Source organism: Dama dama, chromosome 14 (genome assembly GCF_033118175.1).
Source record: "Dama dama isolate Ldn47 chromosome 14, ASM3311817v1, whole genome shotgun sequence".
Lineage (NCBI taxonomy): Eukaryota > Metazoa > Chordata > Mammalia > Artiodactyla > Cervidae > Dama > Dama dama.
In genome coordinates, this window is record NC_083694.1 from 61,166,624 (window position 1) to 61,190,484 (window position 23,861).

The window sequence follows — 23,861 nt, forward strand, 5'->3', positions numbered from 1 at the left end:
AGTCTCAGCAACCTTGTAGCCTGTCAATTCACTTTATTTTTGTTTTATTTGGCTGCTTTGGTTTTCCGTTGCATCATGCGGGATCTCTGATTTGCAGTGCATGGGCTCTCTAGTTGTGGCAGATAGCATCAGTAGTTGTGGCGTGTAGACTTAGGAGCACGTGGGCTTTAGTAGTGGCAGCACGTGGGCACTGTAGTTGGGGTACAGTGGGTTTAGTTACTATGCAGCATGTGGGATCTTAGTTTCCTGACCAGGGATCGAACCCATGTCCCCTACATTGCAAAGCAGTTTCTTAACCACTGGACCACCAGGGAAGCCCCTATCTATTTATTTTAAAGAGGAGGAAACTGAGGCTGAGGAGTGAAATAGTTACTCAGGGTTCATATAGAGAATTACTATGAGTGAATAATTTGAACCCAGATCTCCTGACTGGAGTTTCAATGCTCTTTGTATGATGCTATTCTAAATCTTTGATTAAAACTAAGAGGCAGACTCACTGAGAGATAAGCTTTTTAGGTGGAAGAGTTGTAAATCGTAGGAGATAAAGATAAACTTGTCTTATCTGAACAGGACCTCAGCTCTTTAGGAAGAGGCATAAGGATGAGAGAAAGTAGGAGGAAAGACATGGCAGGAAGACAAGTGATCCTGGAAGAGACTGGAACAGGGCAAATGCCATACTTTTTCAAGAATTAGAAGAAATCTGAGCTGAGTTAAAAAAAATCAAAGTTCTTCAGGGAGAAGTAAGAGTTTATGTGTATAAAGGGAGTAAAACAGAAATATTGTATTGTTGATATGAATGATGGAATCTGCAGGGGCAGAAGAAAAGCATGGCCCTAACAGGTAAAGAGGAGAAACACCACACCATTGCAGTAAGGTGGTGAATATTAAATACTTTTTTTCCTTCCAAAGATATGTGAAGAGGAGAGGTCGTAGGAAAAAGATAATCATTTAGAGAGAACTCATACATTATTTACTATCATAAAGTGAAAGAAAGTGAAGTTGCTCAGTCGTGTCCAACTCTTTGTGACCCCGTGGACTGTATAGCCTACCATGCTCCTCCATCCATGGGATTTTCCAGGCAAGAGTACTGGAGTGGGTTGCCATTGCCTTCTCCAATTGCAGGATGTCAAATAATGAAGAACTGATTGATTTATCAAACTTCAGCATAGGGGTTAATAAAGTAAATATAGATTTCAGTAAAATTGTGCCCTAGCACTTACTTGAAACTCAACATTAAAAAAAAAAAAAAATAAGAACATGGCATCTGGTCCCATCACTTCATGGCAAATAGAAGGGGAAAAATTGGAAGCAGTGAAAGATTTTATATTCTTGGGCTCCAAAATCATTGCGGACAGTAAATGCAGCCATGAGATTAAAAGACGCTTGCTCCTTGGAAGGAGAGCTATGACAAACTTAGATAGCATGCTAAAAAGCAGACATATCACTTTGCTGACAAAGGTCCACATAGTCAAAGCTATGGTTTTCCCAGTAGTCATGTGCAGATGTGACAGTTGGACCATAAAGAACGTTGAAAGGAAAGATTATGTGTTCAGTCGTGTCCGACTCTTTGTGACCCCATGAACTGTAGCCCGCCAAGCTCCTCTGTCCATGGGATTCTCCAGGCAAGAATAATGGAGTGGGTTGCCATTTCCTATTCCAAGGGATCTTGTCAACCCAGGGACTGAACCCGTGTCTCTTGCGTCTCCTGCATTGGCAGACAGATTCTTTACCACTAGTGCCACCTGGGAAGGGAATTGATGCTTTCTAACTGTGGTGCTGGAGAAGATTCTTGAGAGTCTCTTGGACTGCACAGAGATCAAACTAGTCAATCGTAAAGGAAATCAATCCTGAATGTTCATCAGAAGGACTGATTCTGAAGCTGAAGCTCCAACACTTTGGCCACCTGATGTGAAGAGCCGACTTACTGGAAAATACCCTGATGCTAGGAAAAATTGAGGAGAAGGAGGCAGTAGAGGATGAGATGGTTAGATAACATCAATGGACGTGAGTTTGAGAAAACTCTGGGAGTTAAGTGAAGGACAGGGAAGCCTGGTGTGTTGCAGTCTGCAAAGAGTTAGACATAGCTTAGCAAGTGAACAACAGCAGAGCATTCAACCAGGCTTAGAGTCGTTCTGAGTAAAGGCCATGTGTGACTGTATAGGCCATACCTATAAAGCCTGCCCTGGTCAGAAGTTAAGGTGGGAATAAAAAAGGAATGGCATGGTCTATTTTTTCATGATATTTCCCCTCCCTCTATCTATTCCACTGTTACCCATGATTCATCAGATGTGACCACCTCTCAAGGAACACTGTTATGCCAGGTACCTAAGACAGTGACACTTCAACTCTAGTCCGTGGGGAAGGGGCGTGAGAGGGAGGTCTCATTCCACCAGTGAAAGGTAGGGGCCAGGGGTTGAAGCCCTTCTGAGCTGACCTAGGAGAGAGTGTGTGAACTTGGGAACTGTACAACTTTCTAGCAGTGACTTAATCTCTCTGAGTCATATGTTTCATTGCTGTGAAATGGTGATGTTTACCCTGAGGCATTTTTGTGTGGATTTGAGATACAATAAGTCCCCAACATATGAATGAGTTCTGTTCTGAGAACGTGTTCGTTAAGTCCAATTTGTTCGTAAGTCCAGCAGAGTTAGCCTAGGTAACCAAGTAACACATCTAACACATCGGCTATATAGTATTATACTGTAATAGGTTTATAATACTTTTCACACAAATAATATATAAAAAGCAAGCACAAAAAATAAAGAAAAACATTTTTAATCTTGCAGTATGGTACCTTGAAACGTACAGTACGGTACCAGCTACATCACCACAGCTTTTACACTCGCTTCCAGACATTCTGGGCTTGAAATAAAGTTACTGTACCACTGCACTCTATAAAGTCAGTACTTTGTACAGCAAAGTACACAAACACAGCCACTATAGAGGGTGTACGCACATGACAATGTACCCCAGATGCGTGAACTAGCTTATGTGATTGGACATGTGAGTGCAAGTTTGCATCTTTGCAAGTTCACAACTTAAAGGTTTGTCTTCAGGGGACATACTGTAATGTGAAAAATACCTAGCAACATGACTAGGAGGCAATGAAAGCGCAATCTATGTTATTCATAGGGTCGTTTTGTGCATATGAGCGAGGAAATATACTGAGCATGGTGGAAAGGCCTCACGTCTCAGAGAAGGTGGCGGATCTCAGAATGCTTGAAGAGCCTCGTAAAAGCTGGCTGCCTCTCTGCACCCATCCTCAGTACCCAAGTACCTTGGGATGGTTTAAAACTCAGAATTGCAACTTCTTCCCAAACAGGGTAAGGGGCAGTCTGTAGGAAGTCAGTATGCAATAGTCAGGTCAGTCTCCAATACGGAAAACGTGCCAACTTTCACCTACACTGTGGGGATGAGACAGCAGCTGTGGGCAGACAGTCAGGTAAGAGCCATGGGGTCACTGGGCTCCGTTACATTTACAGATGTTCCTTTGTTCCCCCGGAGGTTCTGCAGTCTGTCTAGTTTATCCAGGTACCTTTCCATGATATACAAATGGGACAGCCCCAAAACCATCTGATGTAGTTTTTCCACTCTGTTCTGATTTATTATTTGTTGTTTACAGTATTATCTCCAATAACAACAATGGAATTTCCTTCCCTACTAATTTGGCCTGTTTCCATTTTGCCTGTTTATTTTAATTTCCTTTTTTTGCAGCTGAAGCCCCCAGATGACTCTCCTTTGTTTATTTCCTTGCATGTATGTGTCAGCATCATTTATGTTCATTCGGAAGAACTTTGTTCATTAATTGTCAAGGTTATGTTTCCTGGTTCCTAGTGGGAGTGTATTGAGTGCTTCATGCTTCTGAGTACTGCACAATGGTTTTGATTAAGTTTTCCTCATCACTGCTCTCTGCCAGAAGATTGCTTGCTCACAGATGGAGCATGTGAGGCAGAAAAGTAACTTGGCTGTAGAAGACCCTTCTCTCGAATTTTCCGACCTATCACCCCTGCCCAGCTTATCAATGCCATTTCCATTTACTTTTATTTTAAATTTAGTTTTTGACTGGAGGATAATTGCTTTACAAGGTTGTGTTGGTTTCTGCTGGTTTATGAATCAGTCATAATTATATATATGTCTGCCCTCCCTCTTCAGCTCCCCTCGTCTCTGCCATCCCACCTTTCTAGGTCCTCAGAGGGCACCAGGCTGGGTTGAGGAGCTACCCGCTAGCTAGCTATTTCACACATGATCGTGTATATATGTCAATGCTATTTTCTCAATTCATCGCACCCTCTCCTTCCCCCACTGGGTCCACAAGTCTGCTCTCTACACCTGTATCTCTGTTCCTTCCCTGCAAATAGGTTCATCAGTACTATTTTTCATTTGCTTTTATTTGGGTAGTAGGTTATGTGAGCTTAAGACCTGTTTTTTGCAGCCATGCTCAATTCCTTGAAGACATTTCCAAGAAAACGACTCTGTTGTTGGCTAATGAGCAATTGCTGCTTGCAGAGTTACTGCCTAGGGGTGCAGGATGAATGTTAGCCTTAACTCTTTCCTATGAGGAGCTTACAGTCCACTAAGTCAACAAAAGTTAAAGAGAAGAGGTAACTTAACTTGTAATCTGTTATTTGAATATATTAGATCTGCCGCCTTAATTTTACTGGATTCTCATGATTTACTGAATTAATGAATCCATCAAACATATATTTAGTACTTACTCTGTACATGACATTGTCTCTAGTGTTTAGATGCTTAAAAGACCAAAAGGTAGAAATAGAATTGAAAGCAAATAATTTAAAGTGCTGTAAGTGACATGGTAGAATTCTGTCCAGAGTATATACAGAGAGATACAAAAGAGGAAGGGTCTTTATTCTCATGGCATAGTGGGTGGAGGGAGGGTGACACAAACAAAGGCTGAAAGATCCTGGATGTTTTTGAGATCCATAAGCACTTTATTTGGGGCTTCTCAGGTGGCTCAGTGGTAAAGAATCTGCCTGCCAATGCAGAAGACATAGGTTTGATCCCTGGATCAGGAAGATCCCCTGGAGTAGGATGGCAACTCACCCCAGTATTCCTGCTTAGAGAATTCCATAAACAGAGGTGGTTGGCGGGCTACAGTCCATGGGGTTATAAAAGAGTCAGACGCATGCAAGCACTTTATTTATTTAGCTGTGTCACTGGGCCTTAGTTGTAGCATTCAGGATCTTCATTGTCTCCTGTGGGATCTTTCTAATTGTGACCCCCAGGCTCAGCAGTTGCGGCTCATTGCCTTAGTTGCTCTGCGGCATGTGGAATCTTCCAGGACCAAGGATCGAACTTGTGTCCCCTGCATTGCAAGGCAGAGTATTTACCACTGAGTCACCAGGGAAGTCCCTATAAGCACTTTAAACAACAGAGACAGTGTGGTTGAGGAGGCTGCCGGGCATGGTAGGAGGAAGTCTTGGATGCTGTGTTACAGAATTTGGACTTTAATCTCTGGGAAAAGATTTTGGTAGGTGGAACATCATTGTCAGATTTGCTTTTTAGAAAAATTACTCTGAGAAGGATGGGCTCGGGAATGTGAATAGGGGTAAGGAGATTCCTTAGGGCAGTATGGTGCTGGGCAGGTATAACGTGATTCTGAACAAACCAGTTGCAGGTGGAGTGTTGTCAGGGAAATAGACTTTATAGAATTGGCATCAATTTTTAAATATTGTCTCTAGAGTGACTGCTGATGAAACTGAGGCTCAAGAAGGTAACACAGCTAATAAATATCAAAGAGACCTCCTCTTTGCTTCTGCTGCAGTTTAGAAACATGATTACTGTGGCATTTTACACATGGTGTGAACACTGCATGGTGACCACTTGTTTACAACACTTTCTGTCTGGAGACAGCAAACTTCTTAAGGTTAAGAACCAAACTGCCGAATTACTTGTGTCTGCCTCTCATGGAGACTCGAACAAACAATATTCAATAGATGTTTAAAGAGTAAAACTCCTGACCCCAGAGCTAGTGCTTTTCCCACATGCCCCGCATGGCATGGAAATGCGAAACCATCATTCAGGCTTGTCTTTGAATGCTCAGTTTGACTCTTTGTGACCCCATAGACTGTAGCCCACCAGACCCCTTGTACATGGGATTCTGCAGGCAAGATTACTGAAGTAATCCTCTTTCAGGGGATCTTCCCGACCCAGGGCTAGAACCCTCTCTTATGTCTCCTGCATTGGCAGGTGGATACTGAGCCACCCAGGAAGCCCAGGTGTGTCTTACATCCACCCATTTCCATCTCTTCTACTGAGGGACCAGAGCAAAGTGACAAGCAGATAGAACAGGCGAAGGATACTTCTTACTTTGTTTTAAAATTTTATCACTTCGTCCATTATCAAAATGCTTCCCTTTCTCCAGAAGCCTGCATTAAAATGCCAATCATGAATAGCTAAAATATAGAAAGTGGCCATAAGATTTAGTGTCTATTGTGATACTATTTTTGATGGCCTCACTATCCACAAATCAGGCATGATAACTTGCTCTGCCATCTCTTTGTTGCTGTTGTTGTTATGTAATGTTTTAACCTGGATCCCACTTTATTCGTCCATACAGATCCGTAATGCCTCCAGCCTGGCTCTTTCAAGATGGAGGAGAAGCCCTTGGGAGAGCCTGCACATGTGGTGTCTAAACTCAAACTTTCCAGCAAGGTAGAAAACACAGGACACTGGCTGGTGGAAGATCATGCTCGGATATGGGAAGTTTTAAAGACAGAGGAGGTAAGACAACGCTAAGCGACACAGTTGGTGCAATTATGGGTTTTCTTAGATTTGAGATGCTCATTCTTAGTGCAGCTGTTATCATAGGCCAGCTTGGCAATTTTTTATTCAGGGGCCATAGGCTTAACCACAGCTAGAGAATAAGAAGTCAGGGGTATGTCCCTTGGACATTAATAACTCCACAGCGATTCATTCAGCCAAGGGAGGTAGCCCTGACACATAGGACTTAAAACATGCAGATAGGCATTTGTCCTTGTAGACTCCCACCAAACATACATGGGAAATCAAATTGTGGTGAGAAAACTGATTCCTCAGGATCAACTAACACATGTGGAATTATATAAATTCATTCTTTGACAGCGTGAGATTAAGTATTAGTTAGGGCTCCTTGGTTGCAAGCAATAGGAATGGACTCTAAAGAAACTGGCAAATTATTGGAGGATATTGGGAGGTTCGCAGAACTGATGGGAATTTGGAGAACTGTGTTTGGAAATAGGACAGGAACCAAGTCAGCAGGAACTAGTCAGAGCCCTACCCCTGCTATAACTTCCAAACTGGTCTCTCCCCTCTCATTCTCACATTTCTCTGCTCAAAATGCAAAACAATGGAAGAGAGGGCCTCACTGCCAAGCTTGGTCACATGTCTTTCTGTTGGTTATTCTGTTAAGAGGAAAATAACCTTTCATGAGAAATCATTATTCCAGGGCCTCAGAGCACTTGTGTTGGGTGTCCAAATCTCTAATATTTGCATTTTGTAATGATTCCAATCCAAGAACGTAGTATAATAGCTATAGTCTTAAACATGTGAAATCCAGACGAAGAAACTATAAAATCTTTCTATAGAAAGGCACATTTCTATAGAAGGGATTTCTATAGAAATCCCACAGAAGGGATTTTAGAAGAGGAACCCCAGCAAATATTCCCAGAAGAGGGAAAATTGTGTAAAGGGCAGTGTTATTAATAGAATGTCCTGCAGTTGGGAGCATCTGCAGCAGAAGAGAAATGGCACAACAGAGTTTTGGTTTTTGTTCCTTAAAGCAGTAAAACTCTGCAGAAAGCTGTTTGAAGTCTCTGTGTATGTCCCTTAATAGGGTCAAGACTAGGATCAGAAAGGGAGGTGCTGAGGGCACTAAATTTCAGGAGGTACCCACTCTCAGGTTTGTGTCCTGCACTTGCACAAACTTGGAAGTTAATCTATCCTTGTATTTTGCATGCTAGGTGCCTTGCTTACTCACGCTAGTCCTGGCCCTGGCACCCAATTCTATTTGCTTTCCTCCTTCCCCAAAGGTAATCACTATCCTAAATTTGGAGTTTATCATCCTTATGCGTATTTCAGGGCTTCCCAGGTGGTGCTAGTGGTGAAGAACTTGGCTGCCAGTGCAGGAGACACAAGAGACCTAGGTTCGATCCTTGGGTCAAGAAGATCCCCTGGAGGAGGGCACGGCAACCCACTCCAGTATTCTTGCCTGGATAATTCCATGGACAGAGGAGCCTGGGAGTCTACAGTCCATGGGTCGCAAAGAGTTGGACGCGGCCGAGTGACTGAACACGCACGCAAAGTTGATACTAAAAAATGGGAAATAGGTGGGGGAACGGCGTTAAATCAATCAATAATTGCAATGCAGTGTGATGAGTGTTGTATGTAATCAATACGTCCCTAGGTGTTTTCAGAACCTACAGCAGGGCGCATTAATCCTGCATGGGTGTGAGTATGCTCATGGAGGTGTGGGTGTCAGGGAAAGAAAGCTTCTCAGCGAAGAAGGCAGGCTTGAGTTCATTCTTAAAGAAAAAGTAGAAGTTAACCCAACAGAAGGGATTTTAGAAGAGGAACCCCAGCAAATATTCCCAGAAGAGGGAAAATTGTGTAAAGGGCAGTGTTATTAATAGAATGTCCTGCAGTTGGGAGCATCTGCAGCAGAAGAGAAATGGCAAGAGATGACGCTGAGAAGCACCAAATAATGAAAAGACTTATACACTTCACTCAGAAATTCAGGAATTGTCTTGTGGGCCTTGGGCAGTCAGTAAAGGGTTTTAGGCAGGGGTAGTAGCACAGATTTGTTTTCTAGAAATCCTGCTCTGTCAGACATGTGAAGGATGGCCTGGAACACTTCAAAACCTTTTTCAGCCACTTTGATCTCCTTCTCTGTATACACTCGGCTAGTCAGTGCTCAACTGGGAATTATTTGGGGGTATTCTTTTTTCATGATGGTGATTCTCTCTTTCAAGCTAGGCTGTCTGTCCTTGAGACCACGTCCATTAGTTTTATTTAGACTTCACTTAGAAACCCTAAAGCACTCTGTACATACTGCTGTACACAGTTGAAATAAATACCTGATGGTTGATTGATGAATCATTTTCATAGCAATTACATGACCATGTGATCATGATTTCATAGTAACATGTTGTTTCTATAAAGGTTAACAGCAACCCAAATACTGCCATCTCTGGTACAAAGGTGATTTATTTCATTCGCCATTGGGTCGTAGTCAGTGGTGGGGTTTTGTTTGTTTGTTTGGGTCTTTCCTGATTGAAATTGCACTGACTCATTCATCGTGCATGGTTTATCTGTGCTGTGTCTTACGTTTGTGAGGAGCCTGCCAAGATAAGCAATATTCTCTGTGGCTGTGAAACAGAGATGCTCTCTATGTGAAATTCAGCTAGTGAATGCCTGTATGGAGACTGGACATATGACCTCTCGCTCTCAATCCAGTTCTGGAATGGGGCCTCACATTGTAACATCACATTCTTGGAGGAAGAAATAGTATGTGTCATCACGCATACTTTGGAGATTAAATCATTCTCATCTGAGGGGCAGGAAGAGAGAGAATTAAAAAAAAGAGAGAGAGAGAGAGAGAGAAACTGGATGATTATTTGGACAAGCAGTGGGTGTGCATTTTATTCATCTCTGAAGAGCCAGCTCTTTGCTGACCTTAAAGAATGTGGTTCAAAGATAGCACTAGGCTTCTTTGTGATTCTGAATGACTTCCTTTTTTCTCTCTACCACAAACTTTAATATGAGGCAAAGGGATAGACATGTCCTGCCTGGGAAGTTAATATATAAACATGGTTTGAAGTATTTTTACTGAGATCAATAAGGTAGACATTATCATCAGTAGTGAGAAATGGAATGATGAAACCAAATATTAATAATATTCAATGGGGGTCTGTAAGGGAGGGAGAGAAAGTATTTGTTAAGCACCTACTGTGTGTCAGAACTGTCCTTGGCACTTTTATATTCAGAAGTATATTCAGTTGTCACAGTCATAGGGATATTTTTTATAAAAGCTTGCTTTTTTTTTTTTTTTTTTAGTTTTTAACTGCACTGGGTCTTCATTGCTGCGCCTGGGCTTTCTCTGGTTGCAGTGAGCAGGGTCTGCTCTCTCGTTGTGGTGCATGGGCTTCTCATTGCAGTGGCTTCTCTTGCTGTGGAACATGGGCTTAGTTGTCCTGAGGCATATAGAATCTTCCCGGACCAGGGACTGAACCTGTGTCCCCTGCACTGGCAGGGGATTCTTCACCCCTGGACCACCAGGGAAGTCCCATAGGAATATTTTGCATAAGGATTTTGAGGATTAGAAGTTAGGGCGCATGCTAAAAGATACATAACTGGTAAGTGGCAGAGTAAGATTCAAACTCAAGCTTGTCTCTCTTCATTTATACTCTTATCTTCTCATGAAGCTGTCTACCAAAATTGTTTGAATCACCCGGATTCTACATTTGGTTTCCCTTCCCAGACTTCAACTCATTCTGGCCAGGTCGCCATCATCAGCGTAATAAATGGTCCCAGTCTTGCTCTCTTAGAGCCTGGCTCGGCAGTGTCTCATGGGAATAAACAACGACGTGCCCATTGAGTCATAACTTTCTTTTATTCCTCAAAATGTTTTTCCCAGTGTGTGTGGCTGGGTTTCCATCTCAGTTTTCCCACATAGCATCACAACATCTCATGGAGACTGCACCCTGCCCTTAACTCCACTCCGTTTGAGTGAAGCCCTAAACCTCTGCTAAGTTTGTTGTAGCTCTTTTTTTCCCTGCATAACTGAATTCTGTTCCACGTACTCCAAGCTTTTGATAGGGGCCCAACTGTGTGAACAGTCTGATTGTTTGGAACCTGAGTATTTCCACCCATTCCCTGAATTACTGTTGCTTCCTTGGACACTGAAGCCCACCAGAATCACCTCAAAGTTTCCCTCTGCCCTTGAGATGCTGTTCACCAAACAGCCTGCTGTCACCACGGAACAGAGACCTACCATCGGGGAAGTCTCTTCAGCTCCAGTCTTCCCACCTTGTATCTTCTTATTTTTAACCATTGGCTCTTGTTGCCAGAGCCAAGTGCATGCAAAGTGCTTAGAACAGCCATAATAATAATAATAATAAGCAATAATGTAGGCATACATAATAAGCAATAAATGTAGGCTTCTCTTATTATTGAATGAATCAGTGAAGGACAGAGGAGTGTAAAATGTCACACCCTATCGGCCTGCCAGTTTTACACCAGTCACTTTTTGACCTCTGCCGTCTGAATTCCAGATTGCCCCCACGTTCTGGAAGGCCAATACTCCAGGATTCCTTCGGTCTTTTTTTAAACACCTGCTGGGTTTGAACTGGTAGACGCAGCTGCCTGACTCTAATGAGACGGCCCCCAGTGAGGTTCCTATGGGTGATCTTCCCAGGAGGAAAATAACCAACCCCAACTAAACAGCACTGTGTTGACATACACAAATCATTCTGGGCAGTGTCCAGATAAGGCTGTTTCAGACCCACTCAGTTCCTCCTTCTCTGCCCCGAGCGTGTGGTGGGGCGATACCAGTCAGCAGTGTGCTCCTCAGGGACGTCTTCCTTGGAAGGGTGTGGGCAGGCTGGGTTCTCAACCTTCTGTTATCCTACCTGCTGACTTGGGTGCTCAGGTGACCATTTGCAGGAGGAAAGGCCAGGGCCTTTTAGGAGGATAAAATTGATACATAGCTTTCTCCCGTAAAACTCTGTTAGACATTTGCAACCACTTTAGCCCATTCTCTTTGGCTCCCAGTTTCCCAGGGAGTGCTAGTGGTAAAGAATCTGCCTGCCAATGCAGGAGATGTGGGTTCAATCCCTGGGTCAGGAACATCCCCTGGAGGACGAAATGGCAACCCACTCCAGTATTCTTGCCTGGGAAATCCCATGGACAGTAGAGCCTGGTGGGCTACAGCCCATGGGGTCGCAAAGAGTCTGACACGACTGAGTCTGCACATGCCTTTGGCTCCCAGTCCTAGAATGAACCCTGCCTGTCATATTAGATGGAAACATTTCTTTGTACTTTACTACAGAGAATAAAGAAAACTCCAAGTGAATTTAGGAAGGGAGGGAGGAAAAGAAGAGGAGGGAGGGAGGAAGGAAGGAAGGAAGGAAGGGAGCAAGAAAGAAAAAGACCGATTTCTTGAGGGCTTGGAAACCACTCCTTCATGGAGCTTGCGTTCATGTGGGTCTAAGCTCCCCAAGAAAAAGTGTGCAAAACAGTTCTGTTTCAGCTCATTGTTTTCCAAAATGTGCTTGCTATAAACCTCAGGGTCTCTTTTATTTGCTTGAAAACTCCATTATTGTCAGGACAAGCTTGGCATGAGGCAATAAAGAGGCAGGGGGTTGGGGGAGAGGAGCTCACAAACTGAAATAGTGCCCATGAAAGGGAAAGAATTGTCTTCTGTCCTTTAGGCTTATCTCCCCTTCGAGGGCACAAATATGAAGAAGAAACGGTATTTATTTAAATTTGTCCTTGGATTACAAATGTAGGCTATCTGGGGAGAAGCTGTACTGCTTGCCACAGCAGTGAGTAGCAAGTCCAAAGGCCCATCCTCTTTCAGGGACCCAGGGGAGGAAATAGTGGAAAACTTTTGCTATAAATTCTTCTCCTATGACCTGACATTTGAGAAATTCACCTAGTTGACTTGATGAGAAACCGCGGCCTATGAATGTCAAGACACATAATCTTTTGTAATCTTTTTTTTTGGCGGGGGTCGGGGGGAGGTGTGGGGGTGGGGTGGGCTGCACTGCCTGGACTGTGGGATCTTAGTTCCCCAAGCAGGGGTTGAACCTGGGCCCTCCGCAGTGAGAGTGCAGAATCCTAACTGCTGGACCAGCAGGGCATTCCCCTGGAACCTTTATAGATGGAGAAAATTTCAGAAAGGTAGAGATTTACAGGAAGTCACTGGTAGGGAAAGGTTGTTGTTTAGTCACCAAGTCGTGTCTGACTCTGTGCGACCCCGTGGACTGTAAACCGCCAGGCTCCTCTGACCAAGGGATTCTGCAGGCAAGAATACTGGCGTGGGTTGCCATTCCCTTCTCCAAGGAAAGGGTTGGCATGCTTGAAAAATTTGGACTCTGATACGGGGACACTGGTGGCCCCAGCGCATCTGCACAGGACGCTGTAGCCTCTGATGGGGGTGCCCTTCCTTCCTCTTTGCCCAGCGAACTCCTATTCACCCTTCAGACTCTGGCAGTTTCCAGAGTCTGACGTTTCCTTGACCTCCACAGTCTGTGTTATGTGCCCTTGTCCATTTTTTTCTTAATTTTCTAAAAACTACTCTGTGTTTCCTGCATGTCCATTTATCACATTATATGGCAATCATTTCTTTTCCAGTATACTATGAGCTCCTAATCTGAAGAACTATGTCTGTTTTATTCAGAGTTTTATCACTACACTCTTGAGACATGTATTGAATGAATAAATGAATGAACAAAGGAACGGACAGAAAACCAACTATCTCACTGGCTTACTCTGAGAAGAGCACCCAAGTGATAGAACTTCTGGAAGTTAGTGGGGTTTCCTCTGCCGTCATGAAAGGAGGGACCCAAGGCCCAGAACCATGTGATTTACTCTGTGGCTTGCACTTGCCAATAATGGGAGCCATTAGAATTTTACTGGATTTCTGAGAAATCAATGCAACGCCATATGTGTGTAGTAAAAATACAGTGACAATGAAAGCAAATAGCCTGATGAAAAGAGTCCTCAGTAAGCAGAATAACCTCTCCACCCACTCCTGTTTACCCTTATGGCCATATTGTGCTTACGGACTCAATGTTGCCTCAAAACATTCATTTTAAGTAGGTTGGATGCAGTGCAAGGACAAATCTGAATTGTTTCAAAGTAAAAATGTTGATCAGGGAAGCTAAAAATGGCAAAAAAGACTTGAAACACTGTGATGGAGGAATCATGCTCTATCAAAGTGGGAGGTGAAGTTATGTTTAAGGAATCATGGAGGATGGTAGATATGGGAAAGCAAGAAAGAGCCAGGATTTCAATTGGGAGTCTAGAAGTTTTATAATTTATTAAGAGAAGTCAAAACTGCTGACAATACAGTTACAAAGTGAGTGACTGCCAAACACCCCTGCACTTACTGGAAGAAATGGAGCAAGACCCTGGATACAAAGTGTCCACACAGGGTCAGGCTGTCCCTTTGGGGCAGGGAACGCTATGTCATTCATTTTCTGAAAGGGGGCAGGGACCGCAAGAAAGAATGTGCAGGGGCTTAACTGGACCCTATGCTAGCTCAGATAGTAAAGAATCTGCCTGCAATGCAGGAGACCCAAGTTCCATTCCTGGGTCAGGAAGATCCCCTGGAGAAGGGGATGGCAACCCACTCCAGTGTTCTTTCCTGGAGAATCCCATGGACAGAGGAGCCTGGCGGGCTACAGTCCATGGGGTTACAAAGAGTCAGACACAACTGAGTGACTTTCACTTTCTTTCATGTGAACTACAGGGCCACACACATGCTGACCGTTAAGCAACCATAAGAATTTGAACTGAGAGCCAAGAAGAGATATTAAGTCAATTTATTTACTCCTAGGTTTCATGTTTTTAATCATTAAGACAAAAATATAGGACACTGTGGAAATTATAAGTGACAGTAAATTTTTATTTTGTTTTACTTATTTTATTTTTTAAAGTTTTTATTGGTGGAGAGTTGATTTGCAATGTTGTGTTACTTTCAGGTCAGCGATTTTTAAATATGACCCTTAAATATCTAGTCACCTTGCAAAGATTTTCCCCACCACAACCACAACATTCCAGTCCTTGTAGGACCAAGGTAAATTTTCAGGGGCCGTCTAATGTGAGCATAGCTTGTCATGTGTCATCCTTAACCTTTGGCAGGGACAGGAAGGTAGTCTGTTCAGCCTTTAAATGCTATTTTCTCTTTGCCTAGATGGTTGCATGTTTCTTTTGCAATGAAGAAACTTCCTTGGCATTGTATCACCACTTAATTTATTCATAGCTGAATTAACCAAAACGCTTGTGAAAGCAGTGCCCTGGTTAACTTAATTTTCTGCTAGTTTATGAGATAACAGTACACAATCCATAGTAGGCACTTAATTGACATTTTTTAAATGAATTGGATGAATAACATATGTGAAAGTACATTCCTTGGCTCAAAAAGTGCAGGTGCCTTCCAGGTATAGATAGGACTTGAGGATCTAGACAATAAAGGACAAAGCCCCACGGATTTTGGATTTAGTTAGTATTTGGTTGAAACATGGTAGTAACATTTACTGGGTGTATTATCTCGGTCAGTAGTTAATCTTCTAAGTCTTAGTGGCCATTATCTTCACTGAGTGAGTGAAGTCGCTTGGTCATGTCTGACTCTTTGTGACCCTATGGACTGTAGCCTACCAGGCTCCTCAGTCCATGGAATTTTCCAGGCAAGTGTACTGGAGTGTGTTGCCATTTCCTTCTCCAGTTGATCTTCCCAACCCAGGGATCGAACCCTGGTCTCCCACATTGCAGGCAGACACTTTACCGTCTGAGCCGCCAGGGAAGCCCTTCATCCATAAAGTGTGGATAATAATATTCACTTAGGATGGTTGACTCTGCAATGCATATAAACACAGGGCAGTGATTGGCACGTAAGTGCTTAATAATTTTGTTTCTGTTTCTCTCTTTCTAGTTAACTCAGGATTGACCACAAAATCATTGGAGTTTTGGCCCTTTGAAAGCAGTCTTGAATAGACTGGAATATATAAAACTGTTAACATTTGTCAATTCCAGATGGCGGTAATATGAACACGATTATGTATTTGTATCTCTTGGCATCTTTTACAATTCTAAAAATTGTCAAAACGAAAAGATTGAATAAAATGACAGCTCTCTTAAAAAAAAAGAAAACATCTGAAATAAATTCATTCCTATCTTATTAAATATAAAATAGTGAACTGAGTCATTTACTCAATAGATATTTGTTGAGTAACTGCCACGTATAGGACTGATATAACCCCTGCCTCATGGAGCTTATAGTCTAGTGGGGAATATAAACTTTTTTTCTCACAAAGGCACCATAGATGTGATTTAAGGCAATTAAAAGAAAACACAAGCTTGTAAAGGAATACATGTGAGGCATATTTTAGCTAAATTTGGGAGGTTTGGAGAAGCTAAGAGTAGTAAATGATGTGTAGGAGTAAGTGATTTTATACAATTGAGACATGGAAAATGGATGAGGTGTACTATTTCATTGTGGGGATGGGGAAGGAAGTCCTTCGCAGGTGCAGAGGGAAAAGCATGTACAAAGGCGTAGAGGGTGGGGGATAGGGGAATGAAGAGTAGTTCAATGTGGATGGAAGATAGGATTCGAGACAGAAAGTGTTGGGGGTGATGAGGCTTGAAAGGAGGGCATGAGTCAGATCACGAGGGTCTGTGAAAGCGTTGTGACTCTGGGGGAGAGTTTGTCCTCCAAACATCAGGACCCCCACCTGACACTGTTGGTGGGATCTCCATTTTTGTACTAATGCTGTTGATGCTTAGGAACTGATCATTCAGTACTTAAAGACTGATGGGAAGAGGGAGGCGGGAGGGGGGATCGGGATGGGGAACACATGTAAATCCATGGCTGATTCATGTCAGTGTATGGCAAAAACCACTACAATATTATAAGGTAATTAGCCTCCAACTAATAAAAATAAATGGAAAAAAAATTTAAAAAAAAAGACTAATGGGATGCTGTGTTTTCTGGGGAGCCTGAAATTATGTTGCTATTTTTAGTGCACAGAAACTTTACTCCTAGTGAGTGAAATAAGTATAGAAGATCTGTCTCCTATACATTTTCAAACTAAGAACTTTCATAGATGGCTTGAAGCTGTCCTGAGCTTAAAGTACACCATTTCTGCCTGCCATCAACAGGAGATGGTTAGCAGTGACTTGTTTTAATGTCCTCCTGGACTGACAGTGAAACAGATGTGAAGGCAGCCACTAGGAACCTAATAAGTAGATGAGCTTTGTAACAAAAAGTTAGTTATAACATATTTTTCTTAGACTGCTGATGTCCTCTTGCATCAGATGAATCACGTTGTGTCCCTGATCTTGAGGTTAGCCAGAGCTTTTGAAACTAATAAATGATTTTACAACTTGGAAGGTTTTTCTCTTAACAAAACTAATGGCATTTGTTCATTATCCTGTGGAGCGAGGAAGAATGGAATTTGGTTTGACGAATCTGGAACACAGTCGCACTGGGACAGAGATGAAGAAGGATGATTACCTTCTCATGACAGTCATTCACATGACCTGATCACATTCAGACACAGGACCGTTACACACGGTCTCATAATGGAAAGTAAATGGGCCAGGCAACTCAGTATGCACAAACCAGCTGGTGACCTTGCCAGTGACCCCTCAGGGAGTGTGCTGATAGGAAAACTGATGATCTGAGATTGTGATTTGCCCGAAGTTGCAGAATAACATCATTACACGCTAATTCCCAGCTCCATGCACTTGGTTTTTCACGGCTATTTAAGAGTCTCAAAGACCCTAAGCTTTGCAAACTCTAGTTACGTGATAAAGTTTTTGATGCTCTTCTTTGGGAGCATACTTTTTTTTAGGCCTCCTACTTTTTTCTTTTTCCTTTTTTAATTGAGGAATAGTTGATTTACAATGTTGTTAGTTTCTGCTGTACAATGAAGTGAGTCAGCTATATGTAGGAGTATACTTTTTTATTGTCCCTTGAATTCTTCATGAGAAAGTCTTCCCTTCCTTGAGCTCCCTGCCCTGATCTGGGTTTTCCTTTCATTAATATTGAGGGAATTGACCTTAAACTAGGGAGTGGGATGTTTGAGGGGGCAAATCATCTACTAGTTTGTTGTACGTGTTCAAGAAGAATCTTTAGGCTACACCTCTGGGTAGCACTTTTCTTTGCTCTGGTTGTGTTATTTTTCTTATTTAATGTGATCAGTAGTTCAAAGCAGGACCTATTTATTCTTGGCTCAGTTTCCACCTTGCTGGTTATGACTTTTAGATATATATGTGGAATCTTGTTCTCAGAGGAAGATCTAAGAAGGCTCTGTTGTAAGTGTGGGTTAACCGCCATCAGGCACAGCTGGTGCAAATCAGCGTGATGCAGCAATAGCTTAGGGTTATTGGCAGAGCCTGTGTTTAGAATTACATAGTAGAGAAGAAAAGGGGCTCTGTCTATAGGATAGAGAAGAAGGGGAAAGCTAGGGGAGGGAGAAGGGGGGATATCAAAGATAAACAGGAGAGGGAAGACATGAAAAGAGTAGCAGTTTTCCCAGTGACCTCATAAACACGTAGGGAGGGGAAACTATACACTGTGTACAGTTTTATTGGGTACAGTGATGCTATATACCATCCTCCATGGTTGGCAGGGAATGGGGGCACCTTATTTTATATTATGCTTCTGTCCTTTGTCAGGGTGGACAGAAAAACTGTAAGGCAGCTCAATAGCCTATGGAGAATTGGGAGAGGTTCTTGAAAGAAGTTGGGAAGAATCCATGGTAAAACCACATGTCTCAGGTTTGGGGTCAAGAGTCACGTAGTCAGGGCTTCCCTGGTGGCACAGTGGATAAGAACCCTCCTGTCAATGCAGGAGACATGGTTCGATTCCTGCTCCAGGAAGACTCCACATGACAAGGAGCCGCTAAAGCCTGTGTGCCATGACTGCTGGAGCCTGCCCTTTCTAGGGCCCATGAGCCATAACTACGGAGCCCACATGCTGCAACTACTGAAGCCTCCATGCCTAGAGCCCCTGCTCTGCAACAGGAGGAGCCCCCGCTCCCCGCAACTGGAGAAAGCCTGCACACAGCAACAAAGCCACAGTATAGCCATAAAAGTAAAAAGGGCTTATGTGGTCAGCGTAAGTCTGACATAAGTAGGGTGACATACTTTCTCAGGTCACTCCCAGCCTCCACAGACGTAGCTGTATTCTTTTCTTGAGGCCTGGCTTCAGTGCTCCTTTGAAGTCAAATGAGCAGTGATAGATGGAGTAGTTTCTGAACGAGAAGATCCTGTCCTGTTCCAGCCCCCTACCTCCACCCCCGGCAGGATCCTACACCTGGCACCTTGGATCTGGGAGCCACTGTGGACTCTTTTTTCATTCTTTCAAGGCACAACTGTAGGTGACCAGAAGGAAAACAGAAAAAGCGAGACTCCCTCTTCCCCCAGAGGACAGATTCCTACCAATAAGGGATCTGCCTGTTTTTCTGGGATCGGGAGTTAAAAATGGTGAATTTTATTTGTAGTATTGCAATCTTCATGGCAAATAGATGGGGAAACAGTGACAGACTTTATTTTTTGGGGGCTCAAAAATCACTGCAGATGGTGACTGCAGCCATGAAATTAAAAGACGCTTGCTGCTTAGTAGAAAAGTTATGACCAACCTAGACAGCATATTAAAAAGCAGAGACATTACTTTGCTGACAAAGGTCCATCTAGTCAAACCTATGGTTTTTCCAGTAGTCGTGTATGGATGTGAGAGTTGGACTATAAAGAAAGCTGAGTGCCAAAGAATTGATGCTTTTGAATTGTGGTGTTGGAGAAGACTCTTGAGAGTCCCTTGGACTGCAAGGAGATCCAACCAGTCCATCCTAAAGGAGATCAGTCCTGGGTGTTCATTGGAAGGACTGATGCTGAAGCTGAAACTCCAATACTTTGACCACTTCATGCGAAGAACTGACTCATTAGAAAAGACCCTGATGCTGGGAAGGATTGAAGGAAGGAGGAGAAGGGGACGACAGAAGTTGAGATGGTTGGATGGCATCACCAACTCAATGGACATGGGTTTGGGTGAACTTCGGGAGTTGGCAATGAACAGGGAGGCCTGGCATGCTGCAGTCCATGGGGTTGCAAAGAGTTGGACATGAATGAGTGACTGAACTGAAATAAATCTATTATTATCTTGAGATCAGAGAGCTTGCAGTTGTAGATGTGCTCAGATTTCAAGGTATGTAAGATGGCCCTCAATGTTAAATCTGGGTCAAGGTGAGAGTGTGAGATATGTATGTATTGATTTGACTGCTTTGGGTCCTAGTGGTGGCACATGGGATCCTTGATCTTCATTGCAGTGTGCAGGATCTTTTAATTGTGGCATGTGAGATATATATATTTTATCTTTTTCTTAGTTTCAGCATGTGAGATCTTTAGTTGCAGCATGACAACTCTTAGTTGCAAAATGAAGGATCTAGTTCCCTGACCAGGGATCGAACCTGTGCCCCCTGCATTGGGAACATAGAGTCTTAGCCCCTGGACTACCAGGGAAGTCCCAGTTCTAGATCTTCATCTGTGTTTCAGGTACTGACGCATGTGGTATTTCAGATATTGATTATGTTTGTGGATTGTGTTGGGAACTTCAGAAGCAAGGAGTTAGATAGAAGTGTGAAGAAAGATAGATTGGAAATTCGTTTTTTTTAATAAATGGTGGAAAAGCATAAGTGCTGGGTCTGTGAGCCAATTGAAAAAAAGAAGGTATTTTATCCTTAGTATATGGGTGAAGAACATATTTGTGAGGAAAGGATTAGAGCAATTCGAAGAAATACGAATTTATAAATAATTAGCATGAAAAATGTTCAGATCAAATAATGACTGAAATGTTGAGTTTACTTTTTAATATAAAATATTTAAAGAGATATAAAGGGCATAGAGGGGTGCCCCAGTGGCTCCATGGTAAAGAATCTGCCTGCAATATAGGAGACACAGGAGACTTGGGTTCGATCTCTGGATTGGAAAGATCCTCTGGAGGAGGGCATGGCAATCCACTCCAGTATTCTTGCTGGGAAAATCCCATGGACAGAGGAGCCAGGCACGCTATGGTACGTGAAGTCACAAATCGAAGTGACTGAGTACCAAGGGCATAGAAGTTTATAACACTCATTTCGATTTCAGTTTCCTCCCTAAGGGAATACCTGTAAACAAGTAGAACATTCTGTATATATTAAGTGAAATAGTTTTCTCAAATTATTTTAGTGGAAAAATGGGTTTATAGTATGATACCTTCTTCTTAAAGCAAAAGTGAGCTCTTATGAGTAAATAGCTATGTTCTGCCTGATGACCAGTCTAGCAGTTGTGCAGATCTTTGAGGTCTGCTTGGTGTTATTTTTCCCGATGTCTTTGGAACAAATAACAGGTGATGTAATTTTAATATTTTTGGTATGCTTCGTGTCGTTTTTCCAGAAGCATGGTGAGTTTGAACTCAGACACCTGTTTTACTTTGGACCAGTCTCCCTTGTCATCAGGGGCATCCATTTTTGAAACAGATGTTTGGGTTGAGGGATACAATATATGGCCATGAAACAGATCAAAGCTAACTGGCCCTCAGGGTAAATAAGCTCATGACCTTGGCCTTTTTAGCCCTATACTGTAACTAGCTGAAGCAACCTGGCTTGGGGGAAGTCGACTTCCCTGAAGATGGTCCAGCATTTAGAAATTATCCAATGAGGCTTATGATGCTGCTCTCTACCTTCTTCTGCCCTGGTGATGAATAACTGGATGGGAGTGACAAGAGGGGAACATTCTATGCTTACCCTGGAACTGGTGGTCCATCAGGTAGAAAATCATGTTCAAGTCATGCTTACTTTACAGGGTTGATATCTAGACCAGCATCATGGATATTTTACCCAGATAAATAAGGACAGCCTTGCCCTGTAATGAAAGCCACTGAAGGAGGTTTTGGCTGATAGAAAGCCTCCGTGTAGATCACAAACAAGAGTCATGTGGCAAATGAGCCTTTCAGTGCAGTGGACTCCACTGAGTTTCAGTCTTTTCTGTTATCACTCTGTCTGGGTAGACAGTGGCATATGCCACAGCAGCCCAGACTATGCAATGGGTTAATGAAGCTGCGGTTCTTCCCCAAGGCCAAGAACACAAAAGAATATGCTGTTCAGTAGAAAGGGAGCCACCAGCAGCTCTGGAAGGTGTGTGTTCTGTGAGGCTGGTTTACAGTCCTCCTACTTCAGCGCCTACCCTTTGTCAACATTCCCTGTGAACACCTCTTTCACCCTTCTGATTGGAGTCGGGAAGGGATGAGAGTGTCCCTTCCAAGTCTTTCTAGGTAGCGGGGACAACATTTTGGTCCCTTCTATTCTTGGGCAAGTGCTAGTTCCTCTTATCAAAGTCCCTTTTCCAAAGTGAAATAAGTGGAAAAATTAAAATTCAATTAAAAACCCAGATGAGGCAATTCTTCTTCTTCTTTCCACTTCCCCCTCCACCCTAATACACAGCAAACAGTTTTTGCAGAGGCCAGCTTCTCCCTCTCTGCGGACCAGAATACTTCCTCTTTAGCTGAGTTGGCTGAGGGCATGATCCATCTCTCAGCCAAGAGCCTCTTTTTTTTTTTTTTTTTTTTAACTTTGCTCTTTGGACACATACCCAATTTCTGTTGAAGATACTAACTTAAAAACTGTTTCAAATAATAATAGAATGTTTATTAGTATTTTCACCAATGGAGAGTACAAAGAAGACACCTACTCTGATTCCTGATCTGTCTCCCAAATGCCACCCTGCCCAGTTAAGCTCTTTCTCTAGCCCATCTCAGGTCCTTTACTCAATGTTTACCACGGCTAACTATTTCCCGAGATGATTTCCTGCACATGCCTGAATGTAATTATGTGCTCCTCTCCACATACATATGTGTATTTGAACATATAAGGAATTACACGATACACACTGTACTGTACTTGACTTTTTCCCCCTTAATAAAGTGTTATGGAAATCTTTCCATATTGACACACACAGATTCATCTCATTCTTTTAACTAATCCATTATATGGATATGCTATTTTTATTTAACCAGTCCCTCTACTGATGGATATTTTGATGTATTTTTAAAACCATGCCAAAGTAATGCTTCAGTGACCATCCTTGGACATAATGTTTTGTTGAAATGTTCCATGTATATCCACTGGGTAAATTCCTAGTGGTGACATTACTTGTTCAAAGGGGAAGTGTGTTTTTAATATTGATATTACCAAATGGTGCTTTAAAAAAAGTCAGGCCCATTTACACTCTCAAGATTATACAAATCTATTTTGAGTAGAAAGAAAAATGTTTTCTTAGACTTGTGTAGCTGGTTTCTGTTTTTATTCTTAAAGTGCTTTCTGTACCTTAGCTTCTAGAATCTGATACATAAATAAGTGATGCTCACAGTTCAGCTCCCTTGTCTGCTCTTCCCCTTGAGGATCTGTCACGCTCTAGAGCCGATCAATAGAATAATTCTTGTCTCAAGTCATTAATTTTCCACTTGTGTTGGGTCAGAAAAGGATGTGGCTTCTAATTACAAGGACTCTGATGGCATTCTGTCCACAGGGTACCTGCCACAAGGACACCAGGGCTCCAGTTCCAGGTAAAGCATCTAAAAGACGGGGCTTGACCATGTTATCTCAGGGCTTCGCTAGCAGCTCAGCTGGTAAAGAATCCACCTGCAATGCAGGAGACCCCGGTTCAATTGCTGGGTCGGAAAGATCCCCTGGAGAAGGGAACGACTTCCCAATCTAGTATTCTGACCTGGAGAATTCCATGGACTGTATAGTCCATGGGGTGGCAAAGAGTCGGACATGACTGAGCGACTTTCACTTTCACTTCACGTGTTAGCTCAACCCAGACACATGGAGTTTTGAGAGCTTCATCATCAACATCAAAGCCATCAAATTTGTGAGGCACTAGAGAATCTTCTTTGATGCTTCTAAAGGACACTGAGCACCAATAGCTTCATCAGGAAAGGGAGTGCATTGCTCAGACATGGAAGCAGTGAGGAGTGACTAAGCATTGGAAAGCCTCTGAAGCATGTTTAGTCACTGTTAGATGCTTCTTCATAAAACCTGGCATTATGATGTCTGCCTAGCATCTTAGGACTCCAGACCACTGGGCCTTCGGACGTCCTGGCCTGG

General features: G+C 42.8%; 1 protein-coding gene across 4 annotated transcripts in view; it reads left to right on the forward strand.

The window, feature by feature from the left end:
• RGL1 (ral guanine nucleotide dissociation stimulator like 1) overlaps window positions 1-23,861 on the forward strand; it is a 270,331-nt gene that overhangs the window by 97,679 nt on the left and 148,791 nt on the right. For 3 of the 4 annotated variants that reach the window (XM_061160903.1, XM_061160907.1, XM_061160904.1), the window contains one exon: window positions 6,575-6,738. In XM_061160903.1, coding sequence (XP_061016886.1) covers window positions 6,607-6,738 — 132 coding nt within the window. In that variant the 5' untranslated portion in view covers window positions 6,575-6,606. Of the gene's footprint in view, window positions 1-6,574; window positions 6,739-23,861 lie in introns of those variants that run through there. The other variant, XM_061160910.1, reaches the window with a different exon arrangement.